The sequence below is a fragment of the Coregonus clupeaformis genome, chromosome 13, assembly GCF_020615455.1.
Source record: "Coregonus clupeaformis isolate EN_2021a chromosome 13, ASM2061545v1, whole genome shotgun sequence".
In the NCBI taxonomy this organism is placed as follows: domain Eukaryota; kingdom Metazoa; phylum Chordata; class Actinopteri; order Salmoniformes; family Salmonidae; genus Coregonus; species Coregonus clupeaformis.
This window is the reverse complement of record NC_059204.1, coordinates 56,567,251-56,591,668: the sequence shown is the minus strand read 5'-3', so window position 1 is coordinate 56,591,668 and position 24,418 is coordinate 56,567,251. Positions and strand designations below refer to the sequence as shown.

Below are 24,418 nucleotides of genomic sequence, written 5' to 3'. Positions count from 1 at the left end.
ATAGAAGCAGTGATACTAACCTTCATCAGGAATGGGCTCCATGTCCCAAGGGCTCATTTTCTCACTCTCACTATTATCCCACCTAGTCAAGAGAAATCACAACTTAACATTCAGTATCTTAAGACATATTTTCCACCTACTGGGTGTAAGCTATAGTATGAGCTATTGAGGCACACACTGCTGTACCACTTCAGACTGTGTAAGCTGAGGTCGAGTAGCAGGGTACACATTGACTCACTTGACAGTGTAGCACTGGAACAGACTGTCTGGGTACTCTGGCTGGAGTGGCTGTTGGTCCTCCACTGAGCCAAACCACCAGGCGTCATCGATGATGCTCCGGAAGCGCATACCTAGCAGGAACAAATCATGCTTGTTTCAGTACATGCTGGTCCGTGAATCACCAAACTTACAGAACACAGATTTATGGGAGCATGAACTGTAACGCTACATCCCACAGAACACAAACATGTGGGAGAGTGCACCACATTGCTCACATGGCACTCAAACAAAAAGGAGTGTAGGAGATAAACATGTAGGTGAGTGAACTGGGCACATCCTCTAACAGGCGTATGTTCTGCATGCTGGAGAGAGGCTAGCAGAGTGAAGCAACACTAACCTGTCTGCCAGTTGTGCTCTTTAGCTTCGTCATAGAACTGCTGGAGCACCAGGAAATCAATGACATCCGGCATGTCATGGTACCTGAGAGAACAAGGACATGTCATTCATTGCCATATTCTTTTCACACAAGAGAATAAAGATGGATGACTCACTTTAGGGAGAATGACTCATTTGTCATTTTGCCTGAGATGGGGTGCAGGAAGGCCAGTTTTAGGCAACAAAGGGTGGGGGGGCCCACCTCATACTTGATGCCAACCACCTTCACAGACTCCTGGTCCTGAACGATGAAAAAACAGACAAAGACTTTAAAATAAGAGAGAGGGGGGTGACAAGAGGAATAAAACACTAGGCCACATTAAGGATATGGGATCCATGAAGGACATACAAAATACATAAAATAACATATAGTAGACAAAGGAAGCAGTGTGAGTAAGTGTTGAGGGTTGGGCTTACCCTGAGGTTGAGCTTGTTCCAGGACTGTTTCTGAGGGTTGATGCTATAGGCCTTGGCCCTGCGCACTGCCCTGACATAGGCCTGGTGGCCCTGCCTGAAGTACATCAGCTGGTGAGCAATAGGAAGAGGAGGGTCATCACACAGGCCACAGTGTCTATCAACTATGACACAAACCTTGCACTATCAATATTAAACGAGGTACAGATTAAGCTCAAATGTCAAAATGTGAATATATTTTCTGGGGTACTCTGCTGGACCTCCTATGGCCCATCAGGCAGTAAGGTTCCTTACCTCATCACCCATCTGTGGCACAAAAGGAGAGCGGCGGGGGATGGTCTCCATGATCCAGGACGGGGGAAGCCATTCCTCCGCGTCACGGCCAGCCAGAGACAGAGACGAACTGGGTTTCTGAGCACAGATACGGGGTTAAACGGTCCGCATTATCACACATGCTAAGGCAATGGTACTTGCCCTCAGTCATTGGACCTCAGCACATAAACTAGCTAGAAGCACCATACTCTGTATAGCCAGTAACTGAGATACATCATTTCCAAGCAGCACGTTGGCTGCACCATTCCCTGCCCAATGCCCATGTCTCTACTGTACGTTCTGTGAGCTCACCTTCTGTTTGGTCTGCTTGGGCTTCTTTTTCTTCTCCTCTGCCTGCTTCCTCCTGGCCTCCTCTCCCTGGCCCTGGCCCTCCGCCTCCCCTTCCTCAGAGCTGCTGGAGCCACCGGGTGGCCGCACCTGCCTTCTGCTGGTCCGCTTGGGGGGTTGGAGGTTGATCCCTGCATCAGCTGTCCAATCAGAGTAATCACTGGAGGAGACACTGAGGGGGAGAAAAGTGATAAGGAAATGTGTATTTTGTTTTTGTTGGTTACATCGCAATTGTTTAGAAATTGTTCAAATTTGACCCTAATTAAAGATGTTTCATTTGAAAACCCATTCCATTGGGTTGTAGGTAGGGCTGTTGCGGTGACCGTACTACCGCCACACCGGCAGTCATGAGTCATGACCGCAGTAAAATTCTACATGACCGTTGAGTCACGGTAATCAACTCTTATGCACTCTGGACATACGTTAGTAGTACCCAACTCGATAACAATCATCAGGTCGCTAACGACCTGGTACTCAGGATTCTATTGTCCCTCTAACCACTGACATCCATGCAATAGAAAATCACATCAAACACATCATCAAAACAGTATGTGCTTTTAAAACACCTCACTGTGAATGATCAATTTGAAGAAAGAAGTTCAAACAACAGGTTGAAACTGAGTGGAAAACATGGTCGCTGTGGACGTTGTTTCAAAGCCTAACACAATGAAATGGGCAGGCTTTCTAAGGTAATGATTAATTCAGAACACACATATGCATATTAGAGATTATGCATATGCATAGTGCCCAAGCCTGAAAAAATTACTTAATTTAAATAATGATTGTGCAATTATACAATATATAGCTTATCGCATATCACATTGCAGAAAAACAAACAAATACTGATTTAAGATATATTTGGTACAAAATGGGTCTAGCCTACATAAAATAAAAATCAGTTATAGTGAATTTGTATTTGACTTTGTATTGCCTAGTAATAACATTACTTTTAGCTACAGAATATCTTACCACCGTGCGTTTCCATCTCCTCCCCTCTCTCCTTCATTCATTTCTCCAGCACGCAGAGAGAGGGGCTGTCAATAGTTTAATGAAATGTGTTACGTTGTGATTTTTTTTTACTATCGATGTTCCGAACAGATTTCACTTGGTTTCCCAAATTAAGCACTAGGTAGCTGCAGGAAGAGTGTTGAAGAGCCCATGCCATAAAGTTTGGGTGGAATATCACCTGTCCCGCAGCAAAATAACAGGAGTAGCCTACCTGACATGAGTGAAAAATATACCGGAGGGAAAGTGGCCTCCATTCACTATTTGAGTGCATACGAATGGCATGTATTTTTGTCTTGCCCCTGTTCCTGCCCATTTGATGAATGGACCAATCTACATATTCTACATATGTACATATTAGTAAAGACAAGATTAAATTGAGAAAAGTCTGATGGGTGAAAATATGATCACTTAATGAGAGAACAGTGTATGCAGCCTGAAGCAAGGACTTTCTCAAATCATCAATAGTCTAGTCGCATCATGCATCCCATATATCTTTTGATTTCTAAGGCATTCTAAGGTTTCTATCATTTACAACTAAAGTTGCCAAATAACTAGAAATCGAGCATATAGGACCTGTTTCAAATCATCACTTTTACGCTCAACATAGCCTTCATATGCACACACTCGCTTTGGAATGGGAAAAATATCCTTTATTTTATTCAGCTAAGTTCAATTATATTCTTACTATAAAATCATATAATATAAAATAATGGCACAGGACTTATAAGCATATTTTGTCAGCTAAATGAACAAGCCTACAGCCTATGGCATGGAGCATAGCCAGATAACATACAGTAGGCCTACTCATATTCTGTTCTTCTGAAATACATTTTCTTCATATCATAATGTTTCTTTAGACCTACCTACAACAAATAATGGATTTATTGTGATGTGTATATTCAATTGATTTATTATACTTTTTTTAAATGTAGATGTTCCAAAGGCTCACATCAGCAGCTTGTATGCATGGAGGCCTGGAGATGCTAAACGCGTTTATGTTAATTAACAGACAATTACCGTGAGACCTGCAGCATGACAATAACCGGCTGACAGAATGCCATGACCGCCACTGCCCTAGCTGGAGGTAGAATATGTTTTAATTAGAGGGGAAGAAAACACAAAATAAATAACATCTCAGCCAGGTCGGATATAAAAGTTTATGTAAAATATCATACAGCTATTAGATCTAGCCTACTTCTTATCCATGTTCAACATGAACTAGTCACAAGCTGCTACTGTACTAGAATTGGGATAATTTGCTTTAATCTTTTGACCTGAGAACTACAACAAAAACAGTAGCTAATTGGAATGGAAGTTCTGATTAAAATAATTGTGTTGAATGTAGAGTAGAGGCATTCAGCCATGGAATTCTACACATTCTCGTTTGGTTAGCTAGCTAGCTAACGTTAGCATAACTGGCTAGTTTTGCTGTTATCTAAAGAAACGCCTGGGAAAGTGTTTATGGTTGAACTTTGACTGTTTAGGAGATGGTAGACATTTACCTGGAACTGCTGTCACTCTGCCACTGTGCTTCCCCATCAGAGGAAGCATCACTGGCTTCTGCCTGCTCCTCTGCCTGTAGACACATTGGAACATGATTAGACCTCCTCTAACATGACAACACCAAGGCCTCTGCTACTTCAAGAACAACAGACTACAACCACCCCTACCTCTCCATTGCTGTCTGAGTCCATCTGTCTGTCAGAGTTCCTCCCCCTATCCACAGGGCGGCGATCTCTTGCTGAGCGGGTCTGGTACGCTGGTGCAGGCCTGGTCTGCTTCTTCTTCCTCTGGGTCTGCCGCAGGGAGCGCTTGCATGGAGCCTGCTCCTCAGTCTACAGGGGGGAAGGGGTGAGAAGTCGTTAAATGATAGAAAAGAAAGTAAAGCTATTGGTATAAATCAACAAAGGGAAGGGGGACATTTGTTCTGAAAGAGATAGAGAGCTGTGGGACAGTAGTGTAGAGACTCACCTTAGGAGCACTGGGTACAGGTTTCCTCCTCCTCTCTGTGTTGTAGAGGGAACACTCCACCTCACCTTTGGCCCGCCTGGTCTCCTCCATCACCCTACACAACACAAACACACAGCTTCAGTCAGCCACTGGGTGATATCTACCAAGGCAATCTTACAAACAGTCCTAGGCACATCATTAAGAGGATGGAAATAATGGTTAGAACATAAGGTTCAAGGCCATCTCAGGTAGGCTCTCTGGTTAGTTAGCCAGTTAGTCAGTCTCACCGGAGGACCCCTTGCTGGACCTCGTTGACAACCACTCTCCTGCTCCAGGCCAGCAGGTCCCTCTCCGTGGCCATCTGACTGCGAGGGGCATTGTGGTGCATCTGACGCACACCCTCCACCTGACCACTCCTCCTCAGGCCCACGTTAGGGGGTGATCCCACTACCTCGGCTCCCTCAACAGCTGCAAATGAGGGAAAACAGAGTATACATACAACTTTCATTTAGTTTAGTTTATTAATTCGACCATTTAAAAAAACAAGCACACATAAAACTTGAAAAAGCCATACATGCACATGAGTAAAATCATTGAGGATAACACACAATAAAGTCTGGGACTTATTTCCATTGTGGTCTTCTTGAAACAAGATGGCTAGACAAGATCGAACACGGTTGAAAACATCTGAAATCCAATAAGAAGATTCAAGGGGCATCCCTGTATGTACACTGAACACAAATATAAAATGCAACATGTAAAGCGCTGGTCCCATGTTTGAGGAGCTAAAATAAAAGATTGAAATGTTCCATATGCACAAAAAGCTTATCTCTCTCAAATTGTGTGCACAAACGTGTTTACATCCCTGTTAGTGAGTATTTCTCCTGACAGGTGTGGCATATCAAGAAGCTGATTTAAACAGCATGATCATTACACAGGTGCACCTTCTGCTGGGGACAGTAAAAGGCCACTAAAATGTGCAGTTTTGTCACACAACACAATGCCACAGATGCCTCAAGTTGAGGGAGCGTGCAAATGGCATGCTGACTCCAGGAATGTCCACCAGAACTGTTGCCAGAGAATTTAATGTTCATTTCTCTACCATAAGCCGCCTGTCATTTTAGAGAATTTGGCAATACATCCAACCGACCTCCATATCCGGCTTCTTCACCTGCAGGATCGTCTGAGACCAACCACCCAGACAGCTGATGAAACTAAGGAGTATTTCTGTCTGTAATAAAGCCCTTTTGTGGGGAAAAATTCATTCTGATTGGCAGGGCCCCCCAGTGGATGGGCCTATGCCATCCCAGGCCCACCAATAGCTGCGCTCCTGCCCAGTCATGTGAAATCCATAGATTAGGGCCCAATGAATTTATTTCAATTGACTGATTTCCTTATATAAACTGTAACTCAGTAAAATCTTTGAAATTGTTGCATGTTGCGTATATATTTTTGTTCAGTATAAATTCATTAGGCCCTAACCTATAGATTGCACATTACTGGAAATACAGATAGGCATAGGTTGGTCACAGATACCTTTACAAAAAAAAGTAGGGGTGTGGATCAGATAACCAGTCCGTATCTGGTGTGACCACCATTTGCCTCATGCAGCGCGACACATCTCCTTCACATAGGCTGTTGATTGTGGCCTGTGGAATGTTGTCCCACTCCTCTTCAATGGCTGTGCGAAGTTGCTGGATATTGGCGGGAACTGGAACACGAGGTCGATAAAGAGCATCCCAAACATGCTCAATGGGTGACGTCTGGTGAGTATGCAGGCCATGGAAGAACTGGGACATTTCAGCTTCCAAAAATTGTTGTGTACAGATCCTTGCGACTGGGCCGTGCATTATCATGCTGAAACATGAGGTGATGGCGGCGAATTAATGGCACAACAATGGGCCTCAGGATCTCGTTGTCACGGTATCTCTCTGCACATTCAAATTGCCATCGATAAAATGCAATTGTGTTCGTTGTCCGTAGCTTATGCCTGCCCTTACCATAACCCCACCTCCACCATGGGGCACTCTGTTCATAACATTTACATAATCAAACAGCTGTCCGGGTGGCTGGTCTCAGACTATCCTGCATTTAAAGAAGCCGGATGTGGAGGTCCTGGGCTGGCGTGGTTACATGTGGTCTGCGGTTGCGAGGCCAGTTGGACGTACTGCCAAATTCTCTAAAACGACGATGGATGCGGCTTATGGTAGAGACATGAACATTACATTTTTTGGGAACAACTCTGGTGGGCATTCCTGCAGTCATCATGCCATTTGCACGTTCCCTCAAAACTTGAGACATCTGTGTTGCATTGTGTTGTGACAAACCTGCACATTTTAGAGTGGCCTTTTATTATCCCCAGCACAAGGTGCACCTGTGTAATGATCATTCTGTTTAATCAGCTTCTTGATATGCCACACCTGTCAGGTGGATAGATTATCTTGGCAAAGGAGAAATGCTCACTAACAGGGATGTAAACAAATTTGCGCACCAAATTTGAGAGAAATAAGCTTTTTGTGCGTATGGACAATTTCTGGGATATTTTATTTCAGCTCATGAAACATGGGACCAACACTTTACATGTTGCGTTTATATTTCTGTTCAGTATAAATATGGTTATATGAGACTGACACGTACCCCCCTCTCCTTCTGGCACTCCATTTTGGTCCGGCCTCTCATCCGGCTGGTTCTGCAACTGTCTGATCAGGACATCCAATGGGCTTTCTCCGTGACCCTCCTCCGCCGTTTGCTGGCCGATCACCTGCTCCACCACCTCACCATCACCTAAGCAACAGAGAAGTAGGTTAGAAATCCCAACTTTATTCACATTTTAATTCCAAAGCCAGGTAAATAATTATTGTTGAAACCACTAAGAAGCGTTGGTAAGGATGTTTACCGTTGGCCATGTAGCCAAGCTGGGGCACCAGATGCTCATCCTTGCAGCTCTCCCTGCCGGGCACCAGGCGCTGGTAGTGGGTGGGGTGGGGGTTCCCGTCCACATCCACCAGGAAGGGAGGGGGCATAAGGTGGGGCGCCTGCTGGGTCTGCTCATCCAGGACAAAGTTATTGGCGTCTCGGATCAGCGGCCGGAAGTCAGTGTGGAAGAACATTTGGTCAGGAATCTGGAGGAGGGAAATGGAGGAAGAAGAGATTTGTTATTCTGTGTAACATTTTCTCTTTACAAACAATACGATAACATGTAACTTACACATCTTTATCCAAACAAGCAACGTGTAGCGGTCTGAGACTTACCTTCTCATAGGGTCTGCTGCAGCCGAAGCCAAAGATGAGCAGGTGGCCATGGGAGTCAGTGCAGGCAAAATGCTGTCCATCAGCTGAGAACTTACAGTCAAACACAGCTCCGTGGCCTTGGCCCTCAATCTGAGACAGAAAGGCATGTATAAATGTCTGCCAGGGTGAAACAAGTATGCCACCAACACAGTCACCATGTAATCCATATCCAGTAGTCAGTCTCTCACCATGTTGAAGAAGTTGCGGATCTTGGATCCCTTGGAGAGGTCCCACATGTAGATGTTGCCATCGTGGCCGGCAGAGAGCATGATGCGGTGGTCAAAGGGGTGGGCCTCCAGGACAAACACCTCATCATCATGACCCTGGAGGAGGAAAAACACATTCAGTCCTAACAGGTCTTACTCACTGAAGAGACCAGAAACACTACAAAGATATACAGGTAACTGCCAAAACAAAAGAAACACTTGAGTAAATGAGGGATACGAAGTATATTGAAAGCAGGTGCTTCCTCACGTGTGGTTCCTGAGTTAATTAAGCAATGAACATCCAATCATGCTTATGGTCATGTGTAAAAATTCCCAGTTGCCCATTATTTTGGCTACCATGGCTAGAAGAGATCTCAGTGACTGAAAGAGATTCTGGAGTGGCGCCTGAGACAGCGTTTTCCACCACCATCAACAAAACATCAAATAATGGAATTTCTCGTGGAAGAAGGGTGTCACATCCCTCCAATAGAGTTCCAGATACTTGTAGAATCTATGCCCAGGCGCATTGAAGGTGTTCTGGCAGCTCATGGTGGCCCAATGCCCTATTAAGACACTATGTTGGTGTTTCCTATATTTTGGCAGTTACCTGTATCTAGTGTTTGAATTATATTTATTGTATGTATATGAACACAAGACAGCTTTATGCCTTTCTACAGAGCCAAAGGTCTCTAGCCGTTTGTGGAGAAGACCAACAGGAGATAGACATCTACTCACAGACAGCACATGCAGCAGCTGACCCGTGGTGGAGCTCCACACTTTGAGCAGGTAGTTAGAGACCGCTGTGACGACAGTGCGGTCACCACGGTCCCAGGCCACCATTGTCGGCACCAGCTTGGTCTTGTCCTCACCATTCACAACAGCAGTCCTGTGACAATTTCATACGTTAAATACATGCTAACCACTTACTAATGAGACATAAACCCATTTACTGCTGCACATACGGCAATGCTGCTGCATACGGCAATGCTGCTGCACAGACGTCAATTCTGGACACCATTGCAGCTGGACAGCATTGTCTTACCCTGGCAGTCTAGTGGCTATGTCCAGAGTAATGCTCTTCCACTCCTGCTGCTGGTAATGCCATATCCTGGCTGTGCCGTCACGACTACCACTCACAAACCTTAGGCTGGGAACAGACACAGCAGTTAGAGGCCACACAGCAACAAATCAAAATAGTTTTATCTAAGTAAAGAGACAATTGCACACACTAACCTGTAACTGTTGTTACAAAACTGGACCACCACAACTTTGTCCTGGAAGAAGAGAGGTAGGAGTTAACAAAAGGAGCAGTGAGAAACAAACTATGAACAGTGCAAGTGCTCTGTGATCGATTCTTCCGTCTCTCTCTCTCGCGCCCTCTCTTGCTCTTTTCTCCTCTTATCTCGCTCGCGCTCCATCTCTGTTCTTCTCTGCTCTGTGTCTTACCATGTGAGCATCCAACTCAGAGAGCTTCATGGGTGTTTCAGAGCCGAGGTAATACACCCTGATTACATGATCCGTGCTGCCTGTAGCCAGGAACATCCCACCTGATTCAAAGAGCAACGGAACAACAGCTAAGTTCATTAAACTAACAAACAGATCTAGTTATGTGGCTTTGTGAAAACTTGCCTTGTTCAAATAGTCAAATAGTAAATAATCCCATAATTCTGTGAAAAGGTGAAGTGGAATAAATGTAATGTAAAGCATGTTGTTTATTAGTGGCCACCTACCACAGCTGAAGGAGGAGGTGGAGATCTGGACCCCAGGCCTTGACCGCTCAATGAACTTGACTGGCCGGTCACTGAGGAGGAATCAGAATGCAACACAGGTTAGGTTCACCTAGACCACAAAACAACTGATCTGTTGAAAATAAAGAAACCATCGCATTCTCATCCCACCGTTTTGCCTCAGACAAACTCTGCTGTCCAACACTTACACAAACTTCATGCTGAGCGAGTGCCATTGCCAGAAACACACCATGCCGTCTGCTCCGGTGGAGGCCAGGTACCGCATTGGTCCTTTAACCGCTGGACAAAACTGAGGAGGACAGGGGGTGTCACACACACTAACATTTCTCAAGCAGAAAGTGTCACAAAATGGCGCTCAAAAACCAACAGGTTTCATGCAAGATATTTTACATGGCAGAAGGTAAATGTAATGAATATTGAAGGGTATAACTAGGTTCTTATTGCTTAGTCCTGAGGGTTGTTCTGACCTGTATGGAGGTGATTGAAGCTGCATGGCCCTGCAGCACAGTGATGGGGGCGCAGGTGCGCAGGCACCACACTCTGATGATCTTGTCACAGCTGGCCGAGGCGATTAGCGTGTTGTCGTAGTTCACCGCCATGTCGGAGATCTCGGCCGCGTGGCCACGCAGGGTGGACAGCAGCCGGCCATCATCTGTGGACCAGATCTTTACCAGACAGTCATCAGAACCCTGGAAGGAGAGGGGTCACGATGAGACACCGGCTGCATTGAGACTGACACACTTCAGAGGGAACTGACAACAACTGCCTTTGGTATTCCTTCTCTCTTTTGTCAGACTCTTACCGTAAATATCCGTCTGCCACTGCGGTCGAAGGCCACACAGTACACAGAGGACAGGTGGCCCAGGATGCGCCTGTGCATCTTCACATGCTGGTAGGTGTAGGATGGCAGAGCATGGCCGAAGCGGGCAGTGCCAGTAGTCTGGCGAGCACCCATGATGGACACTAGACGGCGAGAGTACAGGTCAGTTGAGCAGAGGTAAAATAATTTACACACACTTAAATATGTATTGTTTTGTAGTGTTACCAATATTTTACGGGTTTCAGGAATATGTTTATTAAAGGGATACTGCGAGATTCAATTAATTTACTTACCCAGAGTCAGATGAACTCGTGGACACTAATTTTATGTCTCTGCGTGCAGTATGAAGGAAGTTAGAACGTACCTTTGCTAGCGTACCTGTAGACTTCCAGTGATTGTAGCTAATGCTAGTTAGCATTGGCTCGCGAAACTACCTCTAACTTCCTTCATACTGCACGCAGAGACATAAAAATGGTATCCACGAGTTCATCTGACTCAGGCTTAATTGCCAGAATTTCACAATTTTCCTTTTAAAAGCGCATCTTACGAATGCTGGGGGGCTTCCCAAAGCTGACTGGTGGTTCTGGGGGGCGACCCCGGTGGAGCGCAGCAACAGCAGTTCCACTCCATTCTGTGTGGCAACAACCTGACAGACAGAAAAGAAGGCACGGTTCTAAAGCATTACAGACTGTATGACCTGGGAGTCTGACATTAATACTGCATCTGTGTAACCAAATACCTATGTAGGGATTATGACATCAGTTAGTCTTTGATGCCGAGAGAAAGAAAGAGAGAGAGAAACAGTGAAGAGACGAAGGCTCACTTTTAGCTGTGCGAAGCAAAGACTGCCTTCCCAAGCCCAGGAGGGTCTGGACCCCAGGAACACTAGGTGGGGCCTCCTTGTCTATGAGAGGACCTATCTGCTGGCATACTCTCAGCAGGTAGTCTGCAGGGATGTGCTGGTTCAAGATCACCTGTGGACACATCAGGGAAAACAGTCATCATATAGACCTGTGTGAGTGGAATCGGTAGTGAAACGTCATCAAAGCAACATCAATATACGGAATATGTGACCATATCCCTAGCCACTTAGATATCTTACATTTACAACCTACATGTCAATACAGTGAAGACTGTAGATGTCTGTAGACATCAGTTAGATGTTATGTTCTGTCCGTAAAACAGACACTGGGTAGGTCAGAAAGTGGAGTGTGAGCACAAAATATGCTACACCAATTTAAGGCCTCTTTACACCAGAGCTGGGGTCAATTCGAATGGAAGGCAGTCAATTCAGGAAGTAAACTTAAATAATTCAAAATTTGAAAAAACAGCATCCATTTTAAATTACTTAAATAAACTGAGGAGTAGATGCTATGTATTTCAAAAAGGTTTTCAATTTTGGAATTTTAAATAAAAATCAGTTCCTGAATTGACTGCCTTCAACTCGAATGGACCCCAGCCCTGCATTACACTTCACTACTTTGATGACAAATACTACTTCCAGGAAAGATACTTTTGTAGTGTAAAGAGACGGAGCTAGATTCAAATCTCTCTTTGAGAGATGTCTCCCACACTACCTCCGGACATCTACACCCCCCCACCGAGTTGTATAGTGTAAAGACAATGGCTCTCCCTCACCATGTCCCGTATCCTTATTTTGTTTGTCTATATACTGTGGTATTTACGGTATGCTAATAGGTGCATACACGAAGCAGAGGTGCATTTATACTCAACAAAAATATAAGTGTTGGTCCCATGTTTCATGAGCTGAAATAAAAGATCCCAGAAATGTTTTATTCGCACAAAAAGCTTATTTCTATAAATTGTTGTGCACATATTTGTTTACATCCCTGTTAGTGAGCATTTCTCCTTTGCCAAGATAATCCATCCACCTGACAGGTGTGACATATCAAGAAGCTGATTAAACAGCATGATCATTACACAAGTGCACCTTGTGCTCGGGACAATAAAAGGCCACTCTAAAATGTGCAGTTTTGTCACACAACACCACAGATGTCTCAAGCTTTGAGGGAGTGTGCAATTGGCATGCTGACTGCACGAATGTCCACCAGAGCTATTGTGGGATCGTCTGAGACCAGCCACCCAGACAGCTGATCAGACTAAGGAGTATTTATGTCTGTAATAAAGCCCTGTTGTGGGGAAAAACTCATTCTGATTGGCTGGGCCCTGGCTCCCCAATGGGTGGGCCAGGCTCCCAAGTGGGTAGGCCTATGCCCTCTCAGCCCCACCCATGGCTGCACCCATGCCCAGTCGTGAAATCCATAGATTAGGGCCTAATTTATTTATTTCAATTGACTGATTTCCTTCTATGAACTGTAACTCAGTAAAATCGTTGAAATTGTTGCCTTTATATTTTTGTTCAGTATAGTTCAATTCAACATTTGCTACGTTGCGTGTCAGTTTGTATTGAACAACATGTTTCCCCAAGACGGTGCGCACCATTCTTCAACAGCCTTTGAGGTACATTTGCTTCCGTTTGGTGGGTGTGGCAAGGTGTGGCCTGATCAATATGGGTGTGACCATTTGAAATCGCAAAACACCATACAATCAATCTCCCTCTGGGCCACCATAATTACGCCGTTCTTCAACTGGTCGTTCAGTACAGTACCGTTTCCATTTAATTTAAACGCTGAACCTCGTTCTGAACGCACCCCAGGAATGTGGCTTTGGTCACACCACATCCAAGGCTAACATAAGGATAGTGTAAACAGAAAAGTTGCACATCTGATTTTGAAGAGAGATAGATTTGCTGAACAATTAATCAAAATGGCCACCCGGACTACTTACATTGACACCCCTCCCTTTGTTTTTACACTGCTGCTACTCGCTGTTTAGTATCTATGCATAGTGACTTTACCCCTACCTACATGTACAAATTACCTCGACTAACCTGTACCAAGGCACATTGACTCGGTACTGGTACCCCCTGTCTATAGCCTCGTTATTGTTATTTTATATATTTAAAAATGTACTTTAGTTTATTTAGTAAATATTTATTGAACTGCATTGTTGGTTAAGGGCTTGTAAGTAAGCATTTCACGGTAAGGTCTACACCGGTTGTATTTGGCGCATGTGACAAATACAATTTGATTTGATCTGGACTTCAAAAGTGCAGTAGTTCTCAGATTAGATTCAGGGTTCTCCCCAAAGAATGCAAAAAATCCTGGGGTGAAACATGAGATTAAATATGCCCTCTAAAAGGTCATACACTGTTAAACAGGTTGTTGCCTGTATGAATTTAGCTAGTACACACAGTCAGACAAAGTGAGCTATCTCCACAGCCAAGGCCAATCAGAATCACCCTCCTTCTCTTCTCCCCGGCTGGCTCAAATAGTAACTGCGATTTGATTGGCTGTATGTGAAGATTGACGTTTCCCAAGCCTTTGTACAGCCTCGTTCTGTTTGCCCTCGTTTAACCCCTCCTCTTTGCACACACAAAACGGCTATAATTTGTGACCAAATATATCAAATTTAAGTAATCAAATGCCGGCTATTACTACAACACACGGTTAGAGAGTTATTTTCACACCATCATCCATCAACTAAATCAAAAGATTTGAAAGCCGGAAAATATGTATATAAAAACCTACCTATGTTCTCGAAAACAGTTATTGGATTGATTGGATAGCCGGTTAAGAATTTATTATAACACTCACCCAGTCTTGGAAGTTTCGTCTGTATTGTTTGCCGTCCCAACTCCATCGTTTCGGGATCAACTAGAAGGGAGACACGCGGTTAGATAATTGCATCAAACCACAAATAAAATAATGTATTTGTTATACTGTTAATGCCTCTATCAATAACAAAGTATACCATGCCAATAAAAATAGAAAGCAGTCAATATCGCGGAAACGAGACGTGAGAACAAGCTAATATAGACGAGAGCAGCGCAGCTTACCTCATACTCTTCCAGTTCCTCAACCAGGATCTATGGAGAGACAGTTGCTAGTCTTTAGCACACATTCAACCTATTTAGCAATTGTAGCTATCAAAGTTCTTGATATAACTTGTCATTCGTACCTGTGCCGATTTTTTACACGGTCCCGACTGGAGAAATCTGGCAATGAGGTAATACAATTCTGAAAATACAGAGGCGCATTAAATAGCCATTCAATAGCTAAGCTATCCAGGTAGATAACTAGGCAGCTAACATCAGCTAACTAGTTAGCTAGGCTAACTGATACAAGCCTTAAACTGTGTTTGCGTTCATATTGACACTCAACACCCACCAGCTTCGATTTCTGAACACTGTTCTTCTGCCATCACTTGATAAGAACACCGACATTTGATTAATTAATGTTTAGGTGTATTAGGAGAATAGCCACTTGAATTATTTCTACAGCAGGCAGCGTTCGGCCTTTTCCTTTCTCAAGCAAGCTAGCTAGCTAGCTATCTATCTATCTCACCGCTTTGTTAGCGCCCTCCCGCGACCAATGACAGCAAATCTGCTATTCCAGCACGAGCCACTTGGTGGCCATACCACCTGGTTTTGGAGGGCAGGTCGTACAGTATTTATCCCTTGATCATCATTACTCTGTTCCATTACATTACATATAAGATTAAGAGTCATTGGATGAAGGCCTCTTCTGTATGGGGGAGTTTTGTTAAGAGCCCCGACGATCATTCTGAACATTAACACGCATCACTTGTGGTAAGCAACAATTTCTAAGATTTTACTGAGTTACATATAGTTTATAAAAGGAAATCAGTCAATTGAAATAAATAAATGAGTCCCTAATCTATGGATTTCACCAGACTGGGAATACAGATATGCATCTGTTGAAAAACAGGTAGGGGCGTGGATCAGAAAACCAGTCAGTACCTGGTGTGACCACCATTTGCCTCATGCGGCATGACACATCTCCTTCGCATGGAGTTGATCAGGCTGTTGATTGTGACCTATGGAATGTTGTCCCACTCTTCAGTGGATGTGCAAAGTTGCTGGATACAGTTGAAGTCAGAAGTTTATATACACTTAGGTTGGAGTTATTAAAACTCGTTTTTCAACCACTCCACAAATTTCTTGTTAACAAACTATAGTTTTGGCAAATCGGTTAGGACATCTACTTTGACACAAGTAATTTTTCCAACAATTGTTTACAGATAGATAATTTCACTTATAATTCACTGTATCACAATTCCAGTGGGTCAGAAGTTTACATACACTAAGTTGACTGTGCCTTTAAACAGCTTGGAAAATTCCAGAAAATGATGTCATGGCTTTAGAAGCTTCTGAAAGGCTAATGGACATCATTTGAGTCAATTGGAGGTGTACCTGTGGATGTATTTCAAGGCCTACCTTCAAACTCAGTGTCTCTTTGCTTGACATCATGGGAAAATCAAAAGAAATCAGCCAAGACCTCAGATTTTTTTTTTGTAGACCTCCTCAAGTTTGGTTCATCATTGGGAGCAATTTCCAAACGCCTGAAGGTACCACGTGAGGAAGGTAAATTATGTGGATATATTGAAGCAACATCTCAAGACATCAGTCAGGAAGTTAAAGCTTGGTCGCAAATGAGTCTTCCAAATGGACAATGACCCCAAGCATACTTCCAAAGTTGTGGCAAAATGGCTTAAGGACAACAAAGTCAAGGTATTGGAGTGGCCATCACAAATCCCTGACCTTAATCCTATAGAAAATGTGTGGGCAGAACTGAAAAAGCATGTGCGAGCAAGGAGGCCTACAAACCTGACTCAGTTACACCAGCTCTGTCAGGAGGAATGGGCCAAAATCCACCCAACTTATTGTGGGAAGCTTGTGGAAGGCTACCCGAAACGTTTGACCCAAGTTAAACAATTTAAAGGCAATGCTACCAAATACTAATTGAGTGTACGTAAACTTCTGACCCACTGGGAATGTGATGAAAGAAATAAAATATGAAATAAATCATTCTCTCTACTATTATTCTGACATTTCACATTAAAATAAAGTGGTGATCCTAACTGACCTAAGACAGGGAATTTTTACTAGGATTAAATGTCAGGAATTGTGAAAACGGAGTTTAAATGTATTTAGCTAAGGTGTATGTAAACTTCCGACTTCAACTGTATATAGTGGGTACTGGAACACGCTGTCTTACACGTCGATCCAGAGCATCCCAAACCTGCTCAATGGGTGACATGTCTGGTGAGTATTCAGGCCATGCGACATGGGGCTGTGCAATATCATGCTGAAACACAAGGTGATGGCGGCAGGTGAATAGCACGACAATGGGCCTCACGATCTCGTCACGGTACGTCTGTGCATTCTAATTGCCATTGATAAAATGCAATTGTGTTCGTTGTCCGTAGCTTATGCCTGCCCATACCATAACCCCACCACCACCATGGGCCACTCTGTTCACAATGTTGACGTCAGTGGAAACCGGGATTCATCCGTGAAGAGCACACTTCTCCAGCATGCACAGTGGCCATTGAAGGTGAGCATTTGCCCACTGAAGTCGGTTTCGACGCCGAACTGCAGTCAGGTCAAGACGCTGGTGAGGATGACAAGCACGCAGATAATCTTCCCTGAGATGGTTTCTGACAGTTTGTGCAGAAATTCTTTGGTTGTGCAAACCCACAGTTTCATCAGCGGTCCGGATGGCTGGTCTCAGATGATCCCGCAGGTGAAGAAGCCGGAAGTGGAGGTCCTGGGCTGGAGTGGTTACATGTGGTCTGCCGTTGAGGACGGTTGTACGTACTGCCAAATTCTCTAAAATGATGTTGGAGGCGGCTTATGGTAGAGAAATTAACAATAAATTATCTGGCAACAGCTCTGGTGGAGATTCCTGCACTCAGCATGCCAATTGCACGCTCCCTCAACTTGACACATCTGTGGCATTGTGTTGTGACAAATTGCACATTTTAGTGGCCTTTTATTGTCCCCAGCACAAGGTGCACCTGTGTAATGATCATGCTGTTTAATCAGCTTCTTGATATGCCACACCTGTCAGGTGGATGGATTATCTTGGCAAAGGAGAAATGTTCACTAACAGGGATATAAACAAATGTGTGCACATCATTTGAGAGAATCATCAATCTACACACAATACCTCATAATGACAAAGCAAAAACAGGGGTTTAGACTTTTGCAAATGTATTAAAAATAAAGAACTGAAATATCACATTTACATAAGTATTCAGACCCTTTACTCAGTACTTTGTTGAAGCACCTTCGGCAGCGATTACAGCCTCGAGTCTTCTTGGGTATGACGCTACAAGCTTGACACACTTGTATTCTCCCATTCTTCTCTGCAGATCCTCTCAAGCTTCAGGTTGGATGGGGAGCATCGCTGCACAGCTATTTTCAGGTCTCTCCAGAGATGTTCGATGGGGTTCAACTCCGGGCTCTGGCTGGAGAGACTTGTCCCGAAGCCACTCCTGCGTTGTCTTGGCTGTGTGCTTAGGGTCGTTGTCCTGTTGGAAGGTGAACCTTAGCCCCAGTCTGAGGTCCTGAGCAGGTTTTCGTCAAGGATCTCTCTGTACTTTGCTCCGTCCATCTTTCCCTCAAACCTGACTAGTCTCCCAGTCCCTGCTGCTGAAAAACATCCCCACAGCATGATGCTGCCACCACCATGCTTCACCGTAGGGATGGTGCCAGGTTTCCTCCAGACGTGACGCTTGGCTTTCAGACCAGAGAATCTTGTTTCTCATGGTCTGAGAGTCCTTTAGGTGCCTTTTGGCAAACTCCAAGCGGGCTGTCATGTGCCTTTTACTGAGGAGTGGCTTCCGTCTAGCCACTCTACCATAAAGGTCTGATTGGCGGAGTGCTGCAGAGATGGTTGTCCTTCTGGAAGGTTCTCGCATCTCCACAGAGGAACTCTGGAGCACTGTCAGAGTGACCATCAGGTTCTTGACCAAGGCCCTTCTCCCCGATTGCTCAGTGTGGCCGGGCGATGGAGGCCACTGTGTTCTTGGGGACCTTCAATGCTTCAGAAATGTGTTTGTACCCTTCCCCAGATCTGTGCCTCGACACAATCCTGTCTCTGAGCTCTACGGACAATTCCTTCGACCTCATGGGTTGGTTTTTGCTCTGACATGCACTGTCAACTGTGGGACCTTATATAGACAGGTGTGTGCCTTTCGAAATCATGTCCACTCAATTGAATTTACCACAGGTGGACTCCAATCAAGTTGTAGAAACATCTCAAGGTTGATCAATGGAAACAGGATGCACCGGAACTCAATTTTGAGTCTAATAGCAAAAGGGTCTGAATACTTATATAAATAAGGTATCTGTTTTTTGTTTTTTATAAATTTGTAAATATATTATAATTCAAAAGCATGTATGCCCACATCATTAGGGACATTTAAAAAAATGTCTACTTAAATAAGGACTTTTGAAGAATTACATCCACACACATTTACAGCACAAGAGAAGATGCATTTCTTTCATGAGAACAATTTTAGAAAGTCATCAACCTAGTAAGAAACATTTCCACAAAGATGGATCCCTCGAATATCCTATTCAGAATGAAAACCCTCACAAAAACTAGTGGTGCAGCAGTTTGTTAGTTAGTCCTTTGGTCAGTTGCCCCACCCAAATTCAATATCATGGAGTTGCTATTTGATGCCGGCGTTGTAATGGTTCTAATCTGCAATGGGAACTGTCAACCACTACTTAGGCATAGTTAGAGCATGATTACCAATTTGCATGTCAAACAATCATAATGTATATAACTGAAAAATATCATGCTTTTGCAAGACAGATAATCATGTCTTTGTGGTTATTTGTGCATGCAAGTAGGGTCCTTTCAGTCTAATTTTTTATTTCGGTCAGCCAAATCCAGTAGGTTGTAAAATGCTACCTTTGACCAGAATCTGTTATAAAAATGTTTCCCATACGTCAGTATTACAATAATAATACATAACACAATAAATCAGAACTGAATACAGAACAACTGGTTGGCTAGATGGTCAATGTAGCCTACTATTGTGAGTTGACATATGGTAATGATACAGTAATAATGACACGTAAAGTAATGAGACCGAGCGCAACGTCATGAGGAAAATTCTAATTACTATTTTATTAAATTCCAATTAAACATCCAGAACTTCAGTGGGAACACAGCTGCATATTTCGATAGATGAATTTTCAGTGTTAAAATCCCAAAATGTTTTTTAAAAAGCATAAGCAACTTCCAACAAGCCTCTTCCTCCGTTAAAATAATGTGTCATCAAAATTATTCAAAAGCATGTATGCCCACATCATTAGGGAAATTTCAAAAATGTTCTACTTAATCTCCAGCACCAGCCCAACATCAACATATGTGAAAATGGGGCGTTTCTATGTTTTGTAGTAAAAATGACAGAGGGAGATAAGTGTCCAATTAGTAGCCAATGGCGACTCATTTCTTAAAATCACACCATGCACACCGATGGTGTCATTGGAAACACTTTGGAAAATCTTCCACTCTTTTTTTACAACAAAACATAGAAACGCGCAATTTTCACATGTTGATGTTGGGGTGGTGCTGGAGATTATGAAGTTGAAAAATTGCCCTTTAAGCCTGGAATGTTTTAAAAAATTACGTAATTTCTCTTACAGTAAAATCAAGTTGAAAGTAAGTAAACCCCAACAAAGAAAAAACACTGTACATAAAAGGGTAAAAATACAACCACCTACAAAAGTGAAATGTTCTGAGTTGACGAACCTACAATATGACACTATACCACTTGCAATTAGTCTGCCATCCAGCATTATTTTTTGAAGTCCCAACAAGGTACCAACACTAATAAAAAACCAAAACCGTAATTGTTTGCTTAAAAAAACTTTATGACCACTGCACAACAGAACAATCCTCCATATTTAGCTTTGTTTTGTGCTAAAAACCTGTACCAATAATTAAAAAATTGTTGATAAAAATATTCCTCTGATAAGGTAATGGAGGTTTTAGGGAAAACACATGAGACATGGGGGCCATACAAGGGAGGGAATTGGACGGATGGGAGCAGTGCTACTCAGTCTTCTCTTCTGGGGTCTCTACCTGTAAGATGACAAAAGAGCCATTGACTGTGAGACACCGAGAACCCTGAAATGATTCATGCTTTTAGATGGATTTGCCTCCAGAATTTTTATTTTATTTTATTTATTTAACCAGGTAAGCCAGTTGAGAACAAGTTCTCATTTACAACTGCGACCTGGCCAAGATAAAGCAAAGCAGTGCGATAAAAACAACAACACAGAGTTACATATGGGGTAAACAAAACAAAGTCAAAAATAACAGAAAATATATATACAGTGTGTGCGAATGTAGTAAGTTATGGAGGTAAGGCAATAAATAGGCCATAGTGCAAAATAGTTACAATTTCGTATTAACACTGGAATGATAGATGTGCAAAAGATGATGTGCAAATAGAGATACTGGGGTGCAAATTAGCAAAATAAATAATATGGGGATGAGGTAGTTGGGTGGGCTAATTTCAGAAAGGCTGTGTACAGGTGCAGTGATCGGTAAGCTGCTCTGACAACTGACGCTTAAAGTTAGTGAGGGAGATAAGAGACTCCAGCTTCAGAGATTTTTGCAGTTCGTTCCAGTCATTGGCAGCAGAGAACTGGAAGGAATGGCGGCCAAAGGAGGTGTTTGCTTTGGGGATGACCAGTGAGATATACCTGCTGGAGCGCAGACTACGGGTGGGTGTTGCTATGGTGACCAGTGAGCTAAGATAAGAAGGGGATTTGCCTAGCAGTGATTTATAGATGACCTGGAGAGTGTTGGAGGCTATTTTGTAAATGACATCGCCGAAGTCAAGGATCGGTAGGATAGTCAGTTTTACGAGGGCATGTTTGGCAGCATGAGTGAAGGAGGCTTTGTTGCGAAATAGGAAGCCGATTCTAGATCTAACTTTTGATTGGAGATGCTTAATGTGAGTCTGGAAGGAGAGTTTACAGTCTAACCAGACACCTAGGTATTTGTAGTTGTCCACATACTCTAGGTCAGACCCGCCGAGAGTAGTGATTCTAGTCGGGTGGGCGGGTGCAAGCAGCGTTCGGTTGAAGGGCATGCATTTAGTTTTACTAGTGTTTAAGAGCAGTTGGAGGCTACGGAAGGAGTGTTGTATGGCGTTGAAGCTCGTTTGGAGGTTTGTTAACACAGTGTCCAATGAAGGGCCAGATGTATACAAAATGGTGTCGTCCGCATAGAGGTGGATCCGAGCGTCACCAGCAGCAAGAGCGACATCATTGATATACACAGAGAATAGAGTCGGCTCGAGAATTGAACCCTGTGGCACCCCCATAGAGACGGCCAGAGGTCCAGACAACAGGCCCTCCGATTTGACATATTGAACTCTATCTGAGAAGTAGTTGGTGAACCAGGTGAGGCAGTCATTTGAGAAACCAAGGCTATTTAGTCTGCCAATAAGAATGCGGTGGTTGACAGAGTCGAAAGCCTTGGCCAGGTCGATGAAGACGGCTGCGCAGTACTGTCTTTTATCGATCACGTTTATAATATCGTTTAGGACCTTGAGCGTGGCTGAGGTGCACCCATGACCAGCTCGGAAACCGGATTGCATAGCGGAGAAGGTACGGTGGGGATTCGAAATGGTCGGTGATCTGTTTGTTAACTTGACTTTCAAATACTTTCGAAAGGCAGGGCAGGATGGATATAGGTCTTTAACAGTTTGGATCTAGAGTGTCACCCCCTTTGAGATATTTAAAGTAAAAATAATTGTTAATACAAAAGAGACAGTGTATCACTGATATGACATGACATACTTTGTCTGTCTTGGTCTCGCCATTTTCAGTCTGGGTCTCTTTAGGCTCCTTGACCGCTGCTGCCTTCGCCTTCTTCTTGCCATTTACTACTTTTTCTTTCTGTGGGGACAATTTACATATATGTCAAATTGTCTCTGCCTGGCACCTCCGAATGGTCAAATTGTCTAAACATTTAATATTGGAATGTGCCGGAAAGAGAACATGACAAACTAATAATAGGCATAATTATGCTTAATCATGTAAATGAGTAGATATTGAAGACAGGTAAATATTACCTTAGCTGGCTTTTTGGGTTTTGGAGGGACTGGTTTCTGAAAAATACATAAGACAATATTGATACAATAGATTCTCAAAGCAATGCATTGCATACCATGAAACAGGCCAAAAAACATGTTATAGATTAAAAAAGTTTTCGCAAGAAAATCAATTTTTTGTTGTAGTGCTGATGCCCTATATCAAACAATCACATTTCCAAAAGGAAGCTGTAAAAACAAAACTAATTTACTCACCGATGACAACCGTGCAGATCTCCTTGAAGGCTAATGTAACGAAAAATAACAATACTACTCAAAGGTGTGACGACATTTCTAAAGGAATAGAATGAGGATGCTTGATGTATCTTCATAATGCAGACAATTGAATATTTCCCTATTTCAAGAATGCATTATCCTTGAACTATTGGAGTATTTTCTGGTTTTTACGACCACTGGTGATTTTATCAAATTATTTGATCGCTATTGAGGATTTTAATCATGGTGAAGATTGCAACCTGTAGCCTATTCAACAAGGGTGATATTCAAGTGTGTGTGTGTATATCACTTACCTCCTTGACATCACCATCGGTTCCCTGCCAAATTGATGAAAAATACATTACTCAAGATGATAGGAAACAAAAGCATGCATATCTAAAACATAATATTGCTGAATATTTAGCTGTCGTCTAAAATGAGTAACTGCAAGTTTACAAACTTACTTAGCCCCTTGCAATAGCCTACACTTTGCCCATACATACAGCCTGTACTCATTCTAGACAAGCGCTTCAAAATATATGCGTTGAGTAGAAGAAGCAGTTGCAGTATTACTTTTTTCAGTGGGACATTAGTCCTCATCGGTTTTCGCCAAATGTCTGAGGGGGAGGGGCAGAATCAACTGTGTTCTGCCACCCGGTGATAAAAAGGGGCAATAGCACCTATTTAACGCGATGAACAAAGAAATCATTCAAATAATTCAAATTTGCGACGGTCTTAGAATGAAATTATATAGAGGGAAAAATGAAGAGTTTTTAATTAATTTTTCTATACCCCCTCAATGCAGATTTACACGATCTAACTATCAAAAGGCATTTTTGTTTCGCTGTGTTCGCGATGGATAGGATAGGAACCGCAAAGCATGGCTGCCTATGGTTTCAATAGCATGGAGATCCAGTCTGGCTTCAGACCAGACACAAGATTGTGTGCGCCTCTCAAGAAATCTCTCAAAACATTCTAAATTCTGGAAAATAAGGCGATATTTGCAAACCAAAAAAATCAAATTATTATTTAAAATAGTTTTTTTTTTTTTACCAGAGTGAACATAAATGCATATGGCAGATTTGTATTAAATCTCCGTTGTCTCGAAGGCTTCATAATATCAGACTGATTTATACATACCGGCAAAAAGTATATCCGCATACTGTAATCTAGGCTCGCTACATACCTTTCTCTTGGGCATGTTGGACTGTAGGTTCTCTTCTTTAATGGAAACTAAAGAGCTATCTTTTGTGATTGAGTTCACAGTTTGCAGAGACAGGCGGTCTCTTATTACTAATGCTGTAGTAAACACATAGCACATTAAACCCAGTGGTTGGATGGGGTGGGGGTAGGTGTGGCTAAATGATGACTGATGTTATGCTTGGCCAATCAAAGGATGGCACCAGGTGTCACAAAATAAATAGATTTTTAACGTAGTT

At 43.1% G+C, this 24,418-nt stretch overlaps 3 protein-coding genes across 3 annotated transcripts in view; 1 reads left to right on the top strand and 2 right to left on the bottom strand.

Annotated features, from left to right (window-relative positions):
• LOC121579950 (bromodomain and WD repeat-containing protein 3) overlaps window positions 1-15,410 on the bottom strand; it is a 34,227-nt gene extending 18,817 nt beyond the window's left edge. The window contains exons 1-29 of the mRNA XM_041894962.2: window positions 15,002-15,410; window positions 14,793-14,851; window positions 14,671-14,700; window positions 14,429-14,488; window positions 11,575-11,725; window positions 11,299-11,397; window positions 10,734-10,894; window positions 10,399-10,620; window positions 10,120-10,220; window positions 9,914-9,984; window positions 9,630-9,730; window positions 9,417-9,457; window positions 9,226-9,330; window positions 8,919-9,069; window positions 8,166-8,300; window positions 7,939-8,067; window positions 7,583-7,808; window positions 7,324-7,470; window positions 4,974-5,154; window positions 4,708-4,801; window positions 4,407-4,571; window positions 4,239-4,312; window positions 1,693-1,900; window positions 1,363-1,479; window positions 1,072-1,179; window positions 771-895; window positions 617-699; window positions 239-350; window positions 21-82 (exon numbers count right to left, since the gene is read on the bottom strand). Of these exons, the coding sequence (XP_041750896.1) occupies window positions 21-82; window positions 239-350; window positions 617-699; window positions 771-895; window positions 1,072-1,179; window positions 1,363-1,479; window positions 1,693-1,900; window positions 4,239-4,312; window positions 4,407-4,571; window positions 4,708-4,801; window positions 4,974-5,154; window positions 7,324-7,470; window positions 7,583-7,808; window positions 7,939-8,067; window positions 8,166-8,300; window positions 8,919-9,069; window positions 9,226-9,330; window positions 9,417-9,457; window positions 9,630-9,730; window positions 9,914-9,984; window positions 10,120-10,220; window positions 10,399-10,620; window positions 10,734-10,894; window positions 11,299-11,397; window positions 11,575-11,725; window positions 14,429-14,488; window positions 14,671-14,700; window positions 14,793-14,851; window positions 15,002-15,035 (3,352 nt within the window). The 5' untranslated portion in view covers window positions 15,036-15,410. The remainder of the gene's footprint in view (window positions 1-20; window positions 83-238; window positions 351-616; window positions 700-770; window positions 896-1,071; window positions 1,180-1,362; window positions 1,480-1,692; window positions 1,901-4,238; window positions 4,313-4,406; window positions 4,572-4,707; window positions 4,802-4,973; window positions 5,155-7,323; window positions 7,471-7,582; window positions 7,809-7,938; window positions 8,068-8,165; window positions 8,301-8,918; window positions 9,070-9,225; window positions 9,331-9,416; window positions 9,458-9,629; window positions 9,731-9,913; window positions 9,985-10,119; window positions 10,221-10,398; window positions 10,621-10,733; window positions 10,895-11,298; window positions 11,398-11,574; window positions 11,726-14,428; window positions 14,489-14,670; window positions 14,701-14,792; window positions 14,852-15,001) is intronic.
• LOC121579951 (SH3 domain-binding glutamic acid-rich-like protein) overlaps window positions 14,685-24,418 on the top strand; it is a 34,433-nt gene continuing 24,699 nt past the window's right edge. The window contains exon 1 of the mRNA XM_041894963.2: window positions 14,685-14,840. Within this exon, the coding sequence (XP_041750897.1) occupies window positions 14,703-14,840 (138 nt within the window). The 5' untranslated portion in view covers window positions 14,685-14,702. The remainder of the gene's footprint in view (window positions 14,841-24,418) is intronic.
• Window positions 19,754-24,303, bottom strand: LOC121579952 (non-histone chromosomal protein HMG-17). Its single transcript, XM_041894968.2, has 6 exons — window positions 24,166-24,303; window positions 23,294-23,317; window positions 22,980-23,009; window positions 22,746-22,781; window positions 22,471-22,569; window positions 19,754-20,740 (listed from the first exon to the last, which is right to left on the bottom strand). The coding sequence occupies exons 1-6, from the start codon at window positions 24,298-24,300 to the stop codon at window positions 20,711-20,713; spliced, it is 354 nt and encodes a 117-aa protein (XP_041750902.2). The 5' UTR covers window positions 24,301-24,303; the 3' UTR covers window positions 19,754-20,710.

Bases quoted from the DNA above. Each gene is read 5' to 3' on its own strand.
- LOC121579952 (XM_041894968.2), bottom strand. From the start codon at position 24,300: ATGTGCTATGTGTTTACTACAGCATTAGTAATAAGAGACCGCCTGTCT. The intron at 22,782-22,979 runs GTGAGTAAATTA...TGTATTTTTCAG, and splicing joins GATCTGCACGGTTGTCATCG to AAACCAGTCCCTCCAAAACC. The intron at 22,570-22,745 runs GTAATATTTACC...TTGTCCCCACAG, and splicing joins AACCCAAAAAGCCAGCTAAG to AAAGAAAAAGTAGTAAATGG.